Below are 21,725 nucleotides of genomic sequence, written 5' to 3'. Positions count from 1 at the left end.
AAGTAGGTCAGTGTAGTGGACAGGTAGGTCAGTGTAGTGGTTAGTGTAATGGAAAGGTAGGTCAGTGTAGTGGACAGTACACTGGACAGGTAGGTCAGTGTAGTGGACAGGTAGGTCAGTGTAGTGGACAGTGTAGTGGACAGGTAGGTCAGTGTAGTGGACAGGTAGGTCAGTGTAGTGGACAGGTAGGTCAGTGTAGTGGACAGGTAGGTCAGTGTAGTGGACAGTATAGTGGACAGGAAGGTCAGTGTAGTGGACAGGTAGGTCAGTGTAGTGGACAGTATAGTGGACAGGAAGGTCAGTGTAGTGGACAGGTAGGTCAGTGTAGTGGACAGGAAGGTCAGTGTAGTAGACAAGTAGTGGAGAGTATAGTGGTCAGTGTAGTGGACAGGTAGGTCAGTGTAGTGGACAGTATAGTGGACAGGAAGGTCAGTGTAGTGGACAGGTAGGTCAGTGTAGTGGACAGGAAGGTCAGTGTAGTGGAGAGTATAGTGGTCAGTGTAGTGGACCGGTAGATCAGTGTAGTGGACAGTATAGTGGACAGGAAGGTCAGTGTAGTGTACAGTATAGTGGACAGGAAGGTCAGTGTAGTGGACAGGTAGGTCAGTGTAGTGGAGAGTATAGTGGTCAGTGTAGTGGACAGGAAGGTCAGTGTAGTGGACAGGAAGGTCAGTGTAGTGGACAGGTAGGTCAGTGTAGTGGATAGTATAGTGGTCAGTGTAGTGGACAAGTAGGTCAGTGTAGTGGACAGGTAGGTGAGTGTAGTGGTTAGTGTAATGGACAGGTAGGTCAGTGTAGTGGACAGTACACTGGACAGGTAGGTCAGTGTAGTGGACAGGTAGGTCAGTGTAGTGGACAGTGTAGTGGACAGGTAGGTCAGTGTAGTGGACAGGTAGGTCAGTGTAGTGGACAGGTAGGTCAGTGTAGTGGACAGTATAGTGGACAGGTAGGTCAGTGTAGTGGACAGGAAGGTCAGTGTAGTAGACAAGTAGTGGAGAGTATAGTGGTCAGTGTAGTGGACAGGTAGGTCGGTGTAGTGGACAGTATAGTGGACAGGAAGGTCAGTGTAGTGGACAGGTAGGTCAGTGTAGTGGACAGGAAGGTCAGTGTAGTGGAGAGTATAGTGGTCAGTGTAGTGGACCGGTAGGTCAGTGTAGTGGACAGTATAGTGGACAGGAAGTTCAGTGTAGTGTACAGTATAGTGGACAGGAAGGTCAGTGTAGTGGACAGGTAGGTCAGTGTAGTGGAGAGTATAGTGGTCAGTGTAGTGGACAGGAAGGTCAGTGTAGTGGACAGGAAGGTCAGTGTAGTGGACAGGTAGGTCAGTGTAGTGGACAGGTAGGTCAGTGTAGTGGACAGGAAGGTCAGTGTAGTGGACAGGAAGGTCAGTGTAGTGGACAGGTAGGTCAGTGTAGTGGACAGGAAGGTCAGTGTAGTGGACAGGAAGGTCAGTGTAGTGGACAGGTAGGTCAGTGTAGTGGACAGGAAGGTCAGTGTAGTGGACAGGTAGGTCAGTGTAGTGGACAGGAAGGTCAGTGTAGTGGACAGGAAGGTCAGTGTAGTGGACAGGTAGGTCAGTGTAGTGGACAGGTAGGTCAGTGTAGTGGACAGGAAGGTCAGTGTAGTGGAGAGTATAGTGGTCAGTGTAGTGGACCGGTAGGTCAGTGTAGTGGACAGTATAGTGGACAGGAAGGTCAGTGTAGTGTACAGTATAGTGGACAGGAAGGTCAGTGTAGTGGACAGGTAGGTCAGTGTAGTGGAGAGTATAGTGGTCAGTGTAGTGGACAGGAAGGTCAGTGTAGTGGACAGGAAGGTCAGTGTAGTGGACAGGTAGGTCAGTGTAGTGGATAGTATAGTGGTCAGTGTAGTGGACAAGTAGGTCAGTGTAGTGGACAGGTAGGTCAGTGTAGTGGTTAGTGTAATGGACAGGTAGGTCAGTGTAGTGGACAGTACACTGGACAGGTAGGTCAGTGTAGTGGACAGGTAGGTCAGTGTAGTGGACAGGAGGTCAGTGTAGTGGACAGTGTAGTGGACAGGTAGGTCAGTGTAGTGGACAGGTAGGTCAGTGTAGTGGACAGGTAGGTCAGTGTAGTGGACAGTATAGTGGACAGGTAGGTCAGTGTAGTGGACAGGAAGGTCAGTGTAGTAGACAAGTAGTGGAGAGTATAGTGGTCAGTGTAGTGGACAGGTAGGTCAGTGTAGTGGACAGTATAGTGGACAGGAAGGTCAGTGTAGTGGACAGGTAGGTCAGTGTAGTGGACAGTATAGTGGACAGGAAGGTCAGTGTAGTGGACAGGTAGGTCAGTGTAGTGGACAGGAAGGTCAGTGTAGTGGAGAGTATAGTGGTCAGTGTAGTGGACCGGTAGGTCAGTGTAGTGGACAGTATAGTGGACAGGAAGGTCAGTGTAGTGTACAGTATAGTGGACAGGAAGGTCAGTGTAGTGGACAGGTAGGTCAGTGTAGTGGAGAGTATAGTGGTCAGTGTAGTGGACAGGAAGGTCAGTGTAGTGGACAGGAAGGTCAGTGTAGTGGACAGGTAGGTCAGTGTAGTGGACAGGTAGGTCAGTGTAGTGGACAGGTAGGTCAGTGTAGTGGACAGGTAGGTCAGTGTAGTGGACAGGAAGGTCAGTGTAGTGGACAGGTAGGTCAGTGTAGTGGACAGGAAGGTTAGTGTAGTGGACAGGAAGGTCAGTGTAGTGGACAGGTAGGTCAGTGTAGTGGACAGGAAGGTCAGTGTAGTGGACAGGTAGGTCAGTGTAGTGGACAGGTAGGTCAGTGTAGTGGACAGGAAGGTCAGTGTAGTGGACAGGTAGGTCAGTGTAGTGGACAGGTAGGTCAGTGTAGTGGACAGGAAGGTCAGTATGGTGGACAGGTAGGTCAGTGTAGTGGACAGGTAGGTCAATACAGTGGACAGGTAGCTCAGTACAGTGGACAGGTAGCTCAGTACAGTGGACAGGTAGCTCAGTGTAGTGGACAGTATAGTGGACAGGTAGGTCAGTGTAGTGGAGAGTATAGTGGTCAGTGTAGTGGACAGGTAGGTCAGTGTAGTGGATAGTATAGTGGTCAGTGTAGTGGACAAGTAGGTCAGTGTAGTGGACAGGTAGGTCAGTGTAGTGGTTAGTGTAATGGACAGGTAGGTCAGTGTAGTGGACAGTACACTGGACAGGTAGGTCAGTGTAGTGGACAGGTAGGTCAGTGTAGTGGACAGTGTAGTGGACAGGTAGGTCAGTGTAGTGGACAGGTAGGTCAGTGTAGTGGACAGGTAGGTCAGTGTAGTGGACAGTATAGTGGACAGGTAGGTCAGTGTAGTGGACAGGAAGGTCAGTGTAGTAGACAAGTAGTGGAGAGTATAGTGGTCAGTGTAGTGGACAGGTAGGTCAGTGTAGTGGACAGTATAGTGGACAGGAAGGTCAGTGTAGTGGACAGGTAGGTCAGTGTAGTGGACAGGAAGGTCAGTGTAGTGGAGAGTATAGTGGTCAGTGTAGTGGACCGGTAGGTCAGTGTAGTGGACAGTATAGTGGACAGGAAGGTCAGTGTAGTGTACAGTATAGTGGACAGGAAGGTCAGTGTAGTGGACAGGTAGGTCAGTGTAGTGGAGAGTATAGTGGTCAGTGTAGTGGACAGGAAGGTCAGTGTAGTGGACAGGAAGGTCAGTGTAGTGGACAGGTAGGTCAGTGTAGTGGATAGTATAGTGGTCAGTGTAGTGGACAAGTAGGTCAGTGTAGTGGACAGGTAGGTCAGTGTAGTGGTTAGTGTAATGGACAGGTAGGTCAGTGTAGTGGACAGTACACTGGACAGGTAGGTCAGTGTAGTGGACAGGTAGGTCAGTGTAGTGGACAGTGTAGTGGACAGGTAGGTCAGTGTAGTGGACAGGTAGGTCAGTGTAGTGGACGGGTAGGTCAGTGTAGTGGACAGTATAGTGGACAGGTAGGTCAGTGTAGTGGACAGGAAGGTCAGTGTAGTAGACAAGGAGTGGAGAGTATAGTGGTCAGTGTAGTGGACAGGTAGGTCGGTGTAGTGGACAGTATAGTGGACAGGAAGGTCAGTGTAGTGGACAGGTAGGTCAGTGTAGTGGACAGGAAGGTCAGTGTAGTGGAGAGTATAGTGGTCAGTGTAGTGGACCGGTAGGTCAGTGTAGTGGACAGTATAGTGGACAGGAAGGTCAGTGTAGTGTACAGTATAGTGGACAGGAAGGTCAGTGTAGTGGACAGGTAGGTCAGTGTAGTGGACAGGTAGGTCAGTGTAGTGGACAGGAAGGTCAGTGTAGTGGACAGGTAGGTCAGTGTAGTGGACAGGTAGGTCAGTGTAGTGGACAGGTAGGTCAGTGTAGTGGACAGGTAGGTCAGTGTAGTGGACAGGAAGGTCAGTGTAGTGGACAGGAAGGTCAGTGTAGTGGACAGGTAGGTCAGTGTAGTGGACAGGTAGGTCAGTGTAGTGGACAGTATAGTGGACAGGAAGGTCAGTGTAGTGTACAGTATAGTGGACAGGAAGGTCAGTGTAGTGGACAGGAAGGTCAGTGTAGTGGACAGGTAGGTCAGTGTAGTGGACAGGAAGGTCAGTGTAGTGGACAGGTAGGTCAGTGTAGTGGACAGGTAGGTCAGTGTAGTGGACAGGAAGGTCAGTGTAGTGGAGAGTATAGTGGTCAGTGTAGTGGACCGGTAGGTCAGTGTAGTGGACAGTATAGTGGACAGGAAGGTCAGTGTAGTGTACAGTATAGTGGACAGGAAGGTCAGTGTAGTGGACAGGTAGGTCCGTGTAGTGGAGAGTATAGTGGTCAGTGTAGTGGACAGGAAGGTCAGTGTAGTGGACAGGAAGGTCAGTGTAGTGGACAGGTAGGTCAGTGTAGTGGATAGTATAGTGGTCAGTGTAGTGGACAAGTAGGTCAGTGTAGTGGACAGGTAGGTCAGTGTAGTGGTTAGTGTAATGGACAGGTAGGTCAGTGTAGTGGACAGTACACTGGACAGGTAGGTCAGTGTAGTGGACAGGAGGTCAGTGTAGTGGACAGTGTAGTGGACAGGTAGGTCAGTGTAGTGGACAGGTAGGTCAGTGTAGTGGACAGGTAGGTCAGTGTAGTGGACAGTATAGTGGACAGGTAGGTCAGTGTAGTGGACAGGAAGGTCAGTGTAGTAGACAAGTAGTGGAGAGTATAGTGGTCAGTGTAGTGGACAGGTAGGTCAGTGTAGTGGACAGTATAGTGGACAGGAAGGTCAGTGTAGTGGACAGGTAGGTCAGTGTAGTGGACAGTATAGTGGACAGGAAGGTCAGTGTAGTGGACAGGTAGGTCAGTGTAGTGGACAGGAAGGTCAGTGTAGTGGAGAGTATAGTGGTCAGTGTAGTGGACCGGTAGGTCAGTGTAGTGGACAGTATAGTGGACAGGAAGGTCAGTGTAGTGTACAGTATAGTGGACAGGAAGGTCAGTGTAGTGGACAGGTAGGTCAGTGTAGTGGAGAGTATAGTGGTCAGTGTAGTGGACAGGAAGGTCAGTGTAGTGGACAGGAAGGTCAGTGTAGTGGACAGGTAGGTCAGTGTAGTGGACAGGTAGGTCAGTGTAGTGGACAGGAAGGTCAGTGTAGTGGACAGGAAGGTCAGTGTAGTGGACAGGTAGGTCAGTGTAGTGGACAGGTAGGTCAGTGTAGTGGACAGGAAGGTCAGTGTAGTGGACAGGAAGGTCAGTGTAGTGGACAGGTAGGTCAGTGTAGTGGACAGGTAGGTCAGTGTAGTGGACAGGTAGGTCAGTGTAGTGGACAGGTAGGTCAGTGTAGTGGACAGGAAGGTCAGTGTAGTGGACAGGAAGGTCAGTGTAGTGGACAGGAAGGTCAGTGTAGTGGACAGGTAGGTCAGTGTAGTGGACAGGTAGGTCAGTGTAGTGGACAGGTAGGTCAGTGTAGTGGACAGGAAGGTCAGTGTAGTGGACAGGAAGGTCAGTGTAGGGGACAGGTAGGTCAGTGTAGTGGACAGGTAGGTCAGTGTAGTGGACAGGAAGGTCAGTGTAGTGGACAGGTAGGTCAGTGTAGTGGACAGGTAGGTCAGTGTAGTGGACAGGTAGGTCAGTGTAGTGGACAGGAAGGTCAGTGTAGTGGACAGGAAGGTCAGTGTAGTGGACAGGAAGGTCAGTGTAGTGGACAGTATAGTGGTCAGTGTAGTGGACAGGAAGGTCAGTGTAGTGGACAGTATAGTGGTCAGTGTAGTGGACAGGAAGGTCAGTGTAGTGGACAGGTAGGTCAGTGTAGTGGAGGGAGCAGCTAACCTGGATGATGTCACTCGTTGCCATCCTGCTGTGCTGACCCGCAATCGGCACTGCATTACTATACACTTTTAAATCAAGAGGATTTCATGTGAGTACGTATTTGTTTTAATAAACTAATATTTTTTTAGCAAATCGGAAAGCACTTAGTATACTTCGTTTACCCGCATGTTCTAGAATATATCTGAGTATCAAGGCATTCATATCTTCCCCAAGGTGGGACAAGTGCTTTTGACCTTCTGTTGATTCAGGGGTCCACCTTTTGGATGTGAATAAGCATTTCTTGTGGTGGAGGGCGCTGTCACCCATTAAGGATAACAGATTTTCCTTCACCCACATGGATACTTGTGCTGCTGTCTGGGCTCTGTGGTTCTATTGTGTACTAACTTATTTGGACTTTTTTATGGCTTTATATTTGTGTGAGTTTTTAAGTGTTAGGTACTAGTGCACTGCCTTTTTTCTTATATGGCTATTTAGAGGGATGTGAATTTACCTTTAGTGTTCAGATGGCAACTTATTATTTATACCTTCCCAATGTAAGTTTAGACTGACAATATTAATTTATCATTGAGATCAGTGTAGTGGTCAGTGTAGGAATCAGGTAGGTCAGTGTAAGGGTAAGTGTAGGAATCAGGTAGGTCAGTGTAAGGGTTAGTGTAGGAATCGGGTAGGTCAGTGTAAGGGTTAGTGTAGGAATCAGGTAGGTCAGTGTAAGGGTAAGTGTAGGAATCAGGTAGGTCGGTGTAAGGGTAAGTGTAGGAATCAGGTAGGTCAGTGTAAGGGTAAGTGTAGGAATCAGGTAGGTCGGTGTAAGGGTAAGTGTAGGAATCAGGTAGGTCGGTGTAAGGGTAAGTGTAGAAATCAGGTAGGTCGGTGTAAGGGTAAGTGTAGGAATCAGGTAGGTCAATGTAAGGGTCAGTGTAGTGGTCATGTAGGTCAGTGTAATGGACAGTGGACCTTTTGTAGTATAAAGTATTTTTTTATTTTTTTTTTATATGCAACTTTAGTGCCTTAGATATAAAGAGCGTTTGTTTAATTATGTCAGCCTAACGCTGAAAAAAACAATTACATTCTTTGAATCTAAGTGGCCACCTGCAGCTACAATGTTAGAACAAGCATTTGTTTCATGTATGTTAGCCTATCTAAGGCACTAAAGTTGCATATAAACCCTGCTCCGCTCTCAAGCCCGACCACCCACCATCTGCATTGTAAGCCAAGTGAAATATCTTGAATGGGTAAGGGGCGGTGCCACCCAGTGATGTCACATGACCAGTGCATGCTGGGGGGGTCCCTGAATGGCAGTTTGGAAATGTGGTCACCCTATTTAATGCCTGTGCTCGGCTGGCTGAGCTCCAAAAGGAGTTGAACCTGCCCAAGAACCGCCTTATATGTGACATGCCCACCAGATGGAACTTAACATTGGCCATGCTGCAGCGGCTGCACATGCAGCAGAGGGCCATCAATGAGTACCTGTGCGACTACGGCACCAGGACAGGGTCAGGGGAGCTTGGTTTTTTCTCACCACGCCAGTGGGGCATGATCAGGGATGCATGCACTGTCCTGTCACCGTTTGAGGAGGCCACAAGGATGGTGAGCAGTGACAGTGCATGCATCAGTGACACTGTACCTCTTGTCCACCTCTTGGAGCATACGCTGCGTGGAATAATGGACAGGGCACTTGAGGCAGAACAGAGGCAGGAAGAGGAGGACTTCCTTGCCTCTCAAGCTCTATCCAGACAGTGTTCCTGCTGTGCCACCCATCACACAGGAAGAGGGTGAGGAGGAGGAAGAGGAGGAGGAGGATGATTGTGTCAGCATGGAGGTGGAGGCTGGCACTCAGCATCAGCATCAGCAGCAGCAGTCTTATAGGGATGATTTACAGTCCCAAGAAACACGTGGACTTGTACGTGGCTGGGAGGAGGTAGCTGCGGATCATGTTGTCCTTAGTGACCCAGAGGACTCCGGACCGAATGCCTCAGCTAACCTACGCTGCATGGCCTCCCTGATCCTGCAAAGCCTGCGGAAGGATCCTCATATTCTTCGGATCAAGGAGAGGGACCATTACTGGCTGACCACTCTCCTTGATCCACGGTACAAGGGTAAGGTTGCCGACCTTATCTTGCCATCGCAGAGGGAGCAGAGGATGAGACATCTCCGGGAGGCCTTGCAGAAAGCTCTGTGCAACGCGTTCCCAGAGACTGGGAGGTCACAAACTCCTGGTCCTGGACAACGTGTTGCTGAGGCATCAGACAGAAGGTGCGGTGGAGAAGGTGGCCGTCTGACCGATGCTTTCAGACAATTTTTTAGTCCGCAGCCCCAAGGTATGATTGGTTCCAGCACCCATCGCCAGCGTCTAATTTACATGGTGCAGGAATACCTAGGGGCAAGGTCAGACATGGACACCTTTCCCACTGAAAATCCTCTGGCTTACTGGGTCTTGAGGATGGATCACTGGCCAGAGCTTGCACAGTATGCAATTGAGCTACTGGCCTGTCCTGCATCCAGCGTTCTTTCGGAACGCACCTTCAGTGCTGCTGGTGGCTTTGTTACCGATCACAGGGTGCGCCTGTCCACCGAATCAGTTGATCGACTGACCTCCATCAAGATGAATCAGTCTTGGATCACCCACAGCTACCAAGCACCTGAAGCTGATGTAACTGAATAATTTTTTTTGAAATACCACATCCCTTCAAGACTGCCTATGCTGATGCTGAGTGACTGTCCTGTTATGTTGATTGTCTATCCTCTTCCTCCTCCGCTGATATGTTGGAAGAACATTTTTGGTTCTGGGTGATGCCAGCAGCCCAATTTTTCTGCCCCTGTTTAACAGGGGCGTTTAATTACAATTTTTGATGCAATGCTTTGCAGCAGGGCTAATTCCTGCAATAAAACTAGAGTATATGGCAGAGGTTGGAGTGTGGTGGCACCAGCACCAGTGCGTAAGGCCCAATTTTTCTGCCCCTGTTTAACAGGGGCGTTTAAGTACAATTTTTGATGCAATGCTTTGCAGCAGGGCTAATTCCTGCAATAAAACTAGAGTATATGGCAGAGGTTGCAGTGTGATGGCACCAGCACCAGTGCCTAAGGCCCAATTTTTCTGCCCCTGTTTAACAGGGGCGTTTAAGTACAATTTTTGATGCAATGCTTTGCAGCAGGGCTAATTCCTGCAATAAAACTAGAGTATATGGCAGAGGTTGCAGTGTGATGGCACCAGCACCAGTGCCTAAGGCCCAATTTTTCTGCCCCTGTTTAACGGGGGCGTTTAAGTACAATTTTTGATGCAATGCTTTGCAGCAGGGCTAATTCCTGCAATAAAACTAGAGTATATGGCAGAGGTTGCAGTGTGATGGCACCAGTGCCTAAGGCCCAATTTTTCTGCCCCTGTTTAACAGGGACATGTAATTACAATTCTTGATATAATATTTCACAGGAGGGCCCCTTCCTGTGCCCACCCAGAGTAACGGTGAGGACTTATAGTGTTGTGGCACCAGCACCACAACCACCAAAGGTCAATTTTTCTACCACTGTTCAACAATGGCATGTAATTACAATTCTTGATATAATCGTTCACAGCAGGGCGCTCCAGCGCCCACCAAGAGTCACTTTGAGGGCTTACAATGTTGTGGCAAAACCAACACCTTGTTACGCCATTTCTGCAGAGCATATAGGGCAGGCCCCTACTTTCAAACATCCAACTTACAAACATCAGACAGCAGCAAGTGAGATGAAAAAAGATGGACGACAAAACAAATTATACAGGGGTGATAACCCTTCCCTATGTTTTCCAAAAAGCTTAAAAATAGTTTTTTTGACTGGAGCTACACTTTAAAAATGTACCAGTTGAAAATTACAAACAGATTCAACTTAACACAACAAACATACACAGTCCCTGTCTTGTTTGCACCGCCTGTATACTGCTGTTCTGAGTATATAGGGCCTGGGGGCCACACGCATTTCCTTTTTTTTAATATGGGTACGGGGTTCCCCTTAACATGCGTACAAGACCCAAATAGGCTGGTAATGGGCAGGGAGGGCTACCCATGCCATGTTTCTCAATGATTTTCAACCATATTGCAGGAACCAGATATAACATTAAAACCGCAAGCAGTTTTAAATGGTGTTATTTCCGTTTAATGTCATTTTGTGCAGGGACTGTTCTAAACACGGGAAACACGTGGCACTTCACAGGCATACTACAGACACCCCCCAGGCACCATATTTAAAGGAATATTTCACTTTTTTTTTTTCACTTTAATCGTCATTAAAATCAGTGCTCCCGCCAAAACGGCCATTTTTAAAACTTTTTTTTGCATTGACCCATATCCCCTGAGGCAGGAGGCAGGTCCCCAAACCCTTTTTAGGACAATATCTTGCATATTAGCCGTTAAAATGAGCACTTTTCATTTGGAACGTTCGAGTCCCATAGACTTCAATGGGGTTCTAACGTTCGTTACGAACGCGGCGTCCGTTCGAGAGTTCTGGTGCGAACCGAACCGGGGGGTGTTCGGCTCATCCCTAGTGGATACACATTACTGCATATCGTATGAAGAGTTGTCACTGGGTGTCTAATTAATACTCACCTATTTGATTTGCTTCAATGAGTGGACTTTTTATAAATCTGTACAATATTATCCAATATATAGACTTTCTGGGACTATATACACTATGGTGTACGGGGGGGGGGGACACATCAATTTATTTGTGTGATTTGTTCATCAATTGTATACTCACACGTTTAATTCATTAGTTTCTTTTCACAGTGCAGCTCCATTTGTGTTAACTGTTTGTCTGGTGTCGTATATCACTTTGAGTTGCACTTGCAGCGTTAGTTGACACTAGTAGCGTGGTTTTCTTTTTTCATTGTAATATAATTGTGCCAAATACCTTGGTTATAGCGCCGCTCTGTGCTTCTGTGACCTATCGGAGCTCTCTTCCCCGCAATTATATTACAGAAACGCCCACATTGTACATTATATACTACTGTAATAGATTGGATTATAGTGTAGCAGCGGCTCCTGAAGAGCATGCGCTATGCGGTTTATAAAGTTAAGGTTATATCTAAACTGCAGTTTGGTTTGGGTACAATTGTCTAAATTTGGACTTCAGCATCAGTCTGACTGGACTGTGGGATGTTCAGCCTGCCCGCAGGGGGCACTGTCTCTTCTGGCAGGCATGGAACTATGGTCTGTTTAGGTGCTTAAGTTACTCTCTCTCGGAGCCCGCCCAGTGGGAGTGGCGCTCTTGCCGTGTTTTCTGGGAGAGGGTATTTTAAGATGCAGACGTCACGTGGTACGGTGTTCAGGTCCTGAATGATGCACTGACTTCATGGTCCTGGTCCTCCTAACCAGCCGCCAGGAAGGCTATGGCCTGGGGTGCGGATCCACCCGATCTTGATGTCTCGGGGCTGGCTAGCCCGAGGAAAGGAAGCTAAAGAAGGATTCTGAGGGGTTGGGTGCCGTCTCCGGTTTGGGAGTGACCCAGTGACTTCAAGCATTCCAGGGGAGGACTATTCAGAAGAAGACCATGTACGGGTTGGTTTCTTAGTAAGAGCCTGGAACGTTTGAAGTACCCAAGAGAATCCGGTCTCGTGGATATCGCCAAGTTGGCTGAAAGATCCAGGTATCCTACGAGTGTTCTTCAAGTTTAGTTTCCCTATGTGGTAAAAAGAGTAAACTGCGCTATTCAAAAGCCCTCCCTGTAAGCAGCAACTCAAATCGCAATACTCCGATAATAAAAGCTATGTGTAATGGTGAGCTGCGCTAAGAAAAAATATTGCTTCAAAGATTATATCTATATATAAGAAGCTTGAAGGCAAAAAAACAAAAAAAACAAATGGCCTAACTAAATGGTAAATATATTATATCCCCATCTAAACCGGTTCATATGATTGAAAGTATGAATAATCGGTGAGGTGACAAAGGATTATAATGTATAAAGTGTATACATAAAATTAAATATGATAAATAGTTAAATTCATAAATTATATAAATAAATAAATCATTTACATAACTAATTCATATGTGAAAAAAAACAAAATAGTGAAACACTGGTGCCAAAACACGTAAATGGACCCCGCCAAATATGATCTCTCAGAGATCCTCAGATAAATAAAAAAAGAAATATAAATGAAAATTAGGACAAAAAATATTAATACTAAATACCCCTGTAATTTAAACATATAAACCATAATTAGGACAAGGATTCAATTTCATTTGATATATGAACAAAAAGAAAAAAAAGAATTAGTCCTCTCAAGTCCCAAAAATAGTGACGAGCAATAATAGTGATAATTCATCCAAAGTGAAATGAAGAGCTGACACCCACGTCACTTCGTGTAGACAGAAATCCAATAAAGCACCTCCACCAATGGGAAAATAAGGCCGCTTACCAGAGCGTAAGATCTCAGTGTTATGTGAGATCAAAAAGACATATGTATGGATAATCTGGATGAACCGTCATAGGAACCACACCGGACTCTCCTCAATAGTAATTCCAATCAGTTAAACAATAGTGCCACAATTCATGTAGGAAGACAAAAGGACACTCGCATAGCGTAAAAAAACCCTTATTTATTATATTAATAAAATAAAAAACCAGTACACTCACATGTTACAAGAAATTCTGAACGTTTTCAAAAAACAAGCCGGCCGGCTCTCGGCTATGCGAGTGTCCTTTTGTCTTCCTACATGAATTGTGGCACTATCGTTTAACTGATTGGAATTGCTATTGAGGAGAGTCCGGTGTGGTTCCCACTATTTTTGGGACTTGAGAGGACTAATTCTTTCTTTTCTTTTTGTACATATATCAAATGAAATTGAATCCTTGTCCTAATTATGGCTTTATATGTTTAAATTACAGGGGTATTTAGTATTAATATTTTTTGTCCTAATATTCATTTATATTTCTTTTTTTATTTATATAGTTAGTCAGGTTGAAAAAAGACCCAAGTCCATCCAGTTCAACCAAAAAAAAAAAAAAAAAAAAAAAAAAAAAAAATATATATATATATATATATATATATATATATATATATAATAAATATACCAGCCCATATACCCAATTCTATACCCACAGTTGATCCAGAGGAAGGCAAAAAAAACAGCAGAGCGTGATCCAATTTGCTAAAGCAGGGGAAAAAATTCCTTCCTGATCCCCCGAGAGGCAATCGGATTTTCCCCGGATCAACTTTACCTATAAATTTTAGTACCCAGTTATATTACGTACACTTAGGAAATAATCCAGGCCTTTCTTAAAGCAATCCACTGAGCTGGCCATAACCACCTCTACAGGGAGTCTATTCCACATTTTTACAGCTCTTACTGTGAAGAAACCCTTCCGTATTTGGAGATGAAATCTCTTCTCCTCTAGACGTAAAGAGTGCCCCCTTGTCCTCTTTGTTGACTGTAAAGTGAATAACTCGACACCAAGTTCACTATATGGACCCCTTATATATTTGTACATGTTGATCAAATCCCCCTTAATCTCCTCTTATCAAGAGTGAATAAATTCAGTTCCTCTAATCTTTCCTCATAGCTGAGTTGCTCCATGCCTCTTATCAGTTTGGTTGCCCTTCTCTGCACTTTCTCCAGTTCCCCGATATCCTTTTTGAGAACTGGTGCCCAAAACTGAACGGCATATTCCAGATGAGGTCTTACTAATGATTTGAACAGGGGCAAAATGATGATATCTCTCTCTGGAGTCCATACCTCTCTTAATACAGCAAAGGACTTTGCTCGCTTTGGAAACCGCAGCTTGGCATTGCATGCTATTATTGAGCTTATGATCTACCAAAGCCCCCAGATCCTTCTCCACTATGGATTCCCCCAGTTGTACTCCCCCTAGCGTGTATGATGCATGCATATTCTTAGCCCCCAAGTGCATAACTTTACATTTCTCAACATTAAACCTCATCTGCCACATAGTCGCCCAATTAGACAGAGCATTGAGGTCGGCTTGTAAATTGGTGACATCCTGTAAGGACGTTATTGCACTGCATAGCTTGGTGTCATCTGCAAAGACGGAAATGTTACTTTTGATCCCAGACCCAATATCATTTATAAAGATATTAAAAAGTAAGGGTCCCAGCACTGAACCTTGGGCTACACCACTCATAACCTTAGACCATTCAGAGTAAGAATCATTAACCACTACTCTCTTAATTCTGTCTTTTAGCCAGTTTTCTATCCATCTACAAACTGATGTTTCCAAACCTGTAGACTTTACCTTACACATGAGCAGTGTGTGCGGAACTGTATCGAACGCTTTTGCAAAATCCAAATATATCACGTCCACCGCCCACCCCTCTGTCCAAGGTTTTACTTACCACCTCATAAAAAGAAATCAGGTTTGTCTGACAACTCCTGTCTTTCATGAATCCATGCTGTCTGTTGCTCAAAATATTTTTTTCCCGCAAGAACTCGTCTATGTGGTCTTTTATTAATCCCTCCAGTATCTTCCCAACTATAGAAGTTAAACTAACCGGTCTATAATTACTTGGTAAAGACTTTGTTCCCTTTTTAAATATAGGCACCACATTGGCCCTGCGCCAATCCAGTGGTACTATTCCGGTCATTAATGAGTCCCTAAAAATTAGATACAATGGCTTTGAAATTACAGAGCTCAATTCTTTTAGGATCCATGGGTGGATGCCATCAGGTCCAGGTGCTTTATCCACCTTTATTCTGTCCAAATATTTCTGGACCATATCACTTATGAGCCATTGTGGATTTGGGGCTGCGTCACGACCACCCCCATTATGGACATGAGCTCCCCCATGCTCCTTTGTATACACAGAGCTGAAGAAAGTATTTAATAAGTTAGCCTTCTCTTTGTCCCCAGTCACCCACTCCAGATTATTTTGCAAAGGGCCTACATGCTCAGACTTAACCTTTTTACTATTAATATATTTGAAGAATTTTTTGGGGTTTGTCCTACTGTCTTTTGCAATCTGTCTTTCATTTTGAATTTTTGCATCCTTGATTTCCTTTTTACATATTCTGTTATATTCCTTTATCTGAGGATCTCTGAGAGATCATATTTGGCGGGGTCCATTTACCTGTTTTGGCACCAGTGTTTCACTATCTGGGTTTTTTTCACATATGAATTCGTTATGTAAATGATTTATTTATATAATTTATGAATTTAACTATTTATCATATTTAATTTTATGTATACACTTTATACATTATAATCCTTTGTCACCGATTTTTTTATACTTTCAATCGTATGAACCAGTTTAGATGGGGATATAATATATTTACCATTTAGTTAGGCCATTTGTTTTTGTTTTTTTGCCTTCAAGCTTCTTATATATAGATATAATCTTTGAACCAATATTTTTTCTTAGCGCAGCTCACCATTACACATAGTTTCCCTATGTATTCTACAACAACGTCTGTGGCAGAGACATTATCTTGTATGTTTTACAACAACGTCTGTGGCAGAGACTTGTTCCTGAGTAAGCACCTTGTTGGCTGCTGGGCCTTGTGATAGGACTGTCCAACTTGAGTGAACATCCAGTTACGAATGGCTATTCTCTGGATGCAGTCAAAGTAAGCAAGTTCTTCAACATTTTGACTTTGACACTAATGCCGCGTACACACGATCAGATTTAGCCCGGCGGACAAACCGCCGGACTTTGAAGTGGAGGTCTGCTGGACTTTCTGAACGAGCGGACCTGCCCACACACAACCGGACTTTTTCGGCGGTCAAACCGCCGGACTATGGCGGGAGTCCGCTGGACTTTTGAAATGAATGGACTTGCCCACACACGGAGGAAAGTCCATTCATTTTGAACTTGGCTCCAGGTAGACAGGACTAGCGAAGGAAGTCAATGTCGCCGCCTTCGGTGGCGAGATTGACACCTCGCTAGCCCCGTCACCTGGTATGGACTTAAAGAGGAAGCCCTATGCCGAAAAAAGGGCGTGGGGGTCCCCCCCCAAGGTCCATATCAGACCCTTGTCTGAGCACGCAGCCCAGCCGGTCAGGAAAGGGGGTGGGGACGAGCCCCCCCACCCCAAAGCACCTTGTCCCCATGTTGATGAGGACAAGGGCCTCTTCCCGACAACTCTGGCCGTTGGTTGTCGGGGTCTGCGGGCGGGGGGCTTATCGGAATCCGGGAGCCCCCTTTAATAAGGGGGCCCCCAGATACCGGCCCCCCACCCTATGTGAATGAGTATGCGGTACAATGTACCCTTACCCATTCACCTGGTGAAAAAAATTTTAATAAAACACAACACAAGGTTTTAAAATAATTTATTGCACAGCTCCGGATGTCTCCTTCCATCTTGGGGGGTCTTCTCCCTGGACTCCTCCGCTATCTTCTGCTAGCTCTTTTAATAGCGGGGGAGCCCGGCTTTCTTCTTCGTCGCCGCCCAGGGGTCTTCTTATGACTTCGGGGGTCTTGTCCCCCTCTTCGGGGGTCTTGTCTCCCTCTTCGGTTCTTCTTGCTGGGTCTCCGCTTTCTTCCTATACCTCTTTTACTAGTGGTGGCCTGGTCTTCTGTCGCCGCTGCCTCTTCTTCCGACTTCGGGAGTCTTGTCCCCCTCTTCTGTTATTCTTGCCGGGCCTCTGCTCCTTCTTCCACCTCTTTTACTAGCGGTGTCCTGGTCTTCTGTCGTCACCGTTGCTAGGTCTTATTTTTGGGGTAGGTCTTATTTTCGGGGAAACATGGTAGACGAAAAAGGAAAAATTCCATATACAGATCAAATTCATCAATAAATTTCAAGTGAATGTGCAAATAGCAAATAAATATATAAGACATAAAAATCAATATTTCCCTACTGGATATTGCAACCAAAAGCACCAGTGCTGTAAAAAATCAACGGTCTTGATGTGAGGTGAGCTGTTAGCACACACGGAGTGATCACACCATCACTTAACAATTTCTTTATATATGCACGTCTATCACCACTGTGATTTGTTTGATTATTTATTTACTTGGACACATTGATGTGGGATGTGAAACACAAAAAAGGACACTTTATTGATGCAATTTATTATCCTATGAAATTTATTTGGTGTACCTATTCGTCATATTTGCACATATTTTGATTTCTTACAGCACTGGTGCATTTGGTTGCAATACCCAGCAGGGTCATCTTATTTGGATATTGCTACCACATTAATTAACTTTATCTGCATGTGGAATTATCTTGCTTTGTTTGCACATTTTTTAAATATTTGCAGCACTGGTGCATTTGGTTGCAATATCCAGTAGGGTACTATTGATTTTGATGTCTTATTTATTTGTTATTTACACATTCAATTGAACTTCATTGATGAATTTGATCTGTATATATGGTATTTTTCCTTTTTATCTATTTTATCCTTTTTGTTTTGTTTGTGAATTAAGTTTAATGTGTTTTAAACTTTGTTTTGTTTCTGTTACAGGTTTACAAATTGATGCATTTCTGCCAAACTACACGGTACAGTATTCTCAGCTTTTAAAATACATTTACAGTATACGACAAAGCACAGGTTTCGTTTACACAAAATTCTGAATACGGTAATGAACATTTGTTACAGTAGCACACCATGAGGGACTACAGTAGTGTGAGTTGGCCCAAAATGAATGTAGGAATTGAGCTTAGTTTAGTGAGGCTAGGCTTCAGATTTGTGCTTAAAGGAGTTGTAAAGGCAAAAGGTTTTTTTTTTTTAAATCTTAATGCATTCTACGCATTAAGATAAAAAAACCTTCTGTGTGCAGCAGCCACCCCAGCACCCCCCTAATTACTTACCTGAGCCCCATCTCTCTCCAACGATGTCCACAAATGTCTAAGCCATCCAGGACACTCCTCCTGATTGGCTGAAACACAGCAGTGGCACCATTGGCTCCCATGGCTGTCAATCAAAGTCAGTCAGCCAATCAGGGGAGAGGGGAGGGACAGGGTCGGGGCAACGTGTCTGAATGGACACACGGAGCTGTGATTCGGCTCAGCTGCCCCCATAGGAAGCTGCTGACTGTGGGGGCACTCTATAGGAGGGAGGGGTCAGGAGCAGAAAAGAGGGACCTGAGAAGAGGAGGATCTTGGCCAGTGGTGGCTGGTGCTCAAAATTTTTTGGGCAGGTATGCAAACAAACTTAAAAATACTGCCCCCCCCCATCAATTGCAGCCTCCCTGTGCCCATTAAATGCAACCACTGTGCCCATCAATTGCAGCCCATCAAATGTGCCCATCAAATGCAGCCACTTGTGCCAATGATATGCAGCCACGTGTGCCCATCATATACAGCCACTTGTGCCCATGATATGCAGCCACTTGTGCCCATCATATGCAGCCACTTGTGCCCACCATATGCAGCCACTTGTGCTCATCTTGTTCAGCCACTTGTGCCCATCTTGTTCAGCCATTGTGCCCATCATATGCAGCCACTTGTGCCCGTCAAATGCAGCCACTTGTGCCCATCAAATGCAGCCACTCGTGCCCAGTATATGCAGCCACAGCCACTGTGCCCACTGACCCCCCCCCCCCCCCCCACTAGCGGCTCGCAGCTCTGGCAGCCCACCCAACCCCGCGCATGGCTCTGACAGACCCCCCCGGCACTTACCGCCAGGCAGCAGCTCCTCTCAGTGCACCAGAGCGGTGGCGATCTCTGCTCCTCTTCTTAAACACCAGGCATCCAATAGGGTGGCCTGGCACTTTGGTCAATCAGTAAACAGATCTGACGCCCTGCCTCCTGATTAGTGGGGAGGAAGATTAGTGTGAAAATAGTGAAAATTAATTCGCTATCATCACACAGTTGAGTGGGATCGGGGCTCACTCATATGCAGCCTCACTGTGCCCGTCAAATGCAGCCACTTGTGCCCATCATATGCAGCCACTTGTGCCCATCACAAGTGGCTGCATATGACTAGGAGCCAGGCCTCTTTGCCACCTCTTCCTAAGTGCCAGGCATCCAGTAGGATGCCCTGGTGCTTTGGCCAATTGGGAAACAGGTCTGACAACCTGCCTCCCTGATTGGTGGGGAAATTGCAAAAATTCACCCACATTCATCGGCACACAATTGGGTGGGATCAGGGCGCACTCTCTGCCCCCCGAGCCCACCCTATTTTGAAGCCTATTAGAGCCTCTGACTCTAATCAGGTGCTTCAAAAAATACCACCCCCTTCCGCCCCCTGGGAATCCATGCATTTGGCGTCCTGAAAGGTGCCGTGCGCATGGATGAGGGGGTGGCGCCCATGTACCTACAGTGCATTGGCTGCCACTGATCTGGGATGCTCTGTGCAAAACCACCTTGACAGAGGAAGTAAGTATAACATGTTTGTTATTTATTTATTTATTTATTTTTATTTTTTTAAACAAGATTTTACAACCACTTTAAGTCTGATCTGTTGCCTTGCAGTAAAAAGAATAAGCTTAAAACTCCCGTTGTGTGTGGGAAGAATCTAATTTCTAACACTTCCAGGTTTGTTGAATAGTCCTGCCAGTTGCTGTGATTCCTCTTGCTGTCTGTCATCTGGAATGTTTGGAAATAATATCTTTTAAAGGAATTGGAGATTTAAATATTTATTAGTCCCAAATGGTACGTGTCGGATTAAAAACTTGACAGAGGGTTTAATCATAATGTGCTTTTAAATTAGTTTTGGCTTTAAATATACTTGAAATTTAATAAATTGAATATCATGACTTTATATTCCGGATCTGCCCGTGCTTGTCACATTTTCTTCCTCATTTCAGCACCCTATGCCCATGGCAGCTAAACACTCCTACTCCGTAATCACAATCTGAACTGTTACACCTTGTACACACGGTCGGAGATTCCGTCGGAATGTGTCCTATCGGACCGTTTTGTTGGATATTCCGACTGTGTGTGGTATGCATCGGACTGTTTCCGTCGGAATATCCGTCGGACCAAATTTTCCAACTTGCTGGAAATATTTTCAGACAAACTGCTCCGATCGGACATACTCCGATCATGTGTAGCCTACTCCGATGGACAAAGTGCCACGCATGCTCAGATCAAATTCCTAGACCAAAGATATTGGCTACTAGCCTGAACGTAGTCCCGTCGTAACAAAATAACGTCATCACGTTATGTACAATCGGATTTTCTGACAACTTTGTCCGACCGTCTGTATGCAACAGTTTCGGCTAAAATCCATCGGACAAAATCCGTCGGACAAAATCCAACGAATTTGGTTGTCAGAATGTCCGACCGTGTGTACAAGGGCTTACACCGAAGTCAGCATAACTGGAATGCATTATGTTAGAAGAAAATATAGAATATAGCTACAATGACTACAGCTGATAGTCTATTCAAAAATATTATAACCCACAGTAGAATTTATGACATTTATGCCATTTTATATGGTATATTATTCACATTAAAACTTTGAATCTTAGGTTTTGGAATTCTGTTCTTGTAGGTGGCACTTGAGGCATCTCTTGGAACCTTTGACATTCAAGTTAATATATCTGGAATTCAAGGGGTTCAGATTAATGGCAGAGGAGAAAAACATCTGGACATTATTTCCGACGATATCAGTGTGTTAAATCGCATCCTGGCTAATACAACTTACACAAGTACTCTTTACAGCATTGACAGTCTGGACATTGGTAAGAAAAGTCATATGAGCTAGAAAGCAAATGCATTTATATAGGTTTGTTTGTATTGCTCACTCTGTTCTGGGAAAAGGTTGCCACCATAATTTACATAGTTTTCCCACTTCTGTGGGATTTTACCGGCAACCAAACCAATGAAACATAAATTCATAAAACTTCCCTTTATTACAAAAGTGTTAAATACATCTTCTCTTAAAAACACACAAAGCCATATGACGCCTTAATGCCATGTACACATGACCGGACTTTCCGGCAGACTAGGTCCGACAGAATCAGTCCGTTGGACAATCCGATTGTGTGTAGGCTAATCCTATAGTTTTTCATAAAAAAAATCAGACGGACCTAGAAATAGAACATGTTTCAAATCTGTCCGACGGACTCAATTCCTATCGGGAAAACCGTTTGTCTGTATGCTGGTCCGACGGACAAAATACGACGCGAGGGAAGCTATTGGCTACTGGCTATTGAACTTCCTTTTTTAGTCCCGTCTTATGTCATCATGTTCAAAACGAACGGACTTTCAAACAGACTTAGTCCGTTCGTGTGTGGGCAAGTCCATTCATTTGGAAGGTCCTTTTCGTAACTCTGTCGAGAGTCCGTTGAAAAGACCGTCGGACCTAGTCTGCTTTAAAGTCCAGTCGTGTGTACGCGGCATAAGAGTTTCCTTCACTGGAATTAAGGGGCCAAGCCCAGCCCCTGAAAAAAAGAACCCCACACTATAATCCCCCTTCCACCAAATGATTTGGACTAGTGCACAAAGCAAGGTCCATGAAAACATGAATGAGCAAGTTTGGGGTGGAGGAACTTGACTGGCCTTAACCTGATAGAACACCTTTGGCATGAGTTGGAGCAGAGACTGTGAGCCAGGCCTTCTTGCCCAACATCAGTGCCTGACCTCACAAATGCGCTTCTGGAAGA

At 45.4% G+C, this 21,725-nt stretch overlaps 1 protein-coding gene across 1 annotated transcript in view; it reads left to right on the top strand.

Moving 5' to 3' along the window:
* LOC143935849 (beta-1,4 N-acetylgalactosaminyltransferase 2-like) overlaps positions 1-21,725 on the top strand; it is a 168,627-nt gene that overhangs the window by 96,310 nt on the left and 50,592 nt on the right. The window contains exons 4-5 of the mRNA XM_077459974.1: positions 17,636-17,670; positions 20,612-20,801. Of these exons, the coding sequence (XP_077316100.1) occupies positions 17,636-17,670; positions 20,612-20,801 (225 nt within the window). The remainder of the gene's footprint in view (positions 1-17,635; positions 17,671-20,611; positions 20,802-21,725) is intronic.

Source organism: Lithobates pipiens, unplaced genomic scaffold (genome assembly GCF_037356315.1).
Source record: "Lithobates pipiens isolate NorthernLeopardFrog02 unplaced genomic scaffold, aLitPip1_a1.2 Scaffold_28, whole genome shotgun sequence".
NCBI lineage: Eukaryota > Metazoa > Chordata > Amphibia > Anura > Ranidae > Lithobates > Lithobates pipiens.
Note: the sequence above shows the minus strand (reverse complement) of the source record. Positions and strands in the feature narration are given on the sequence as shown.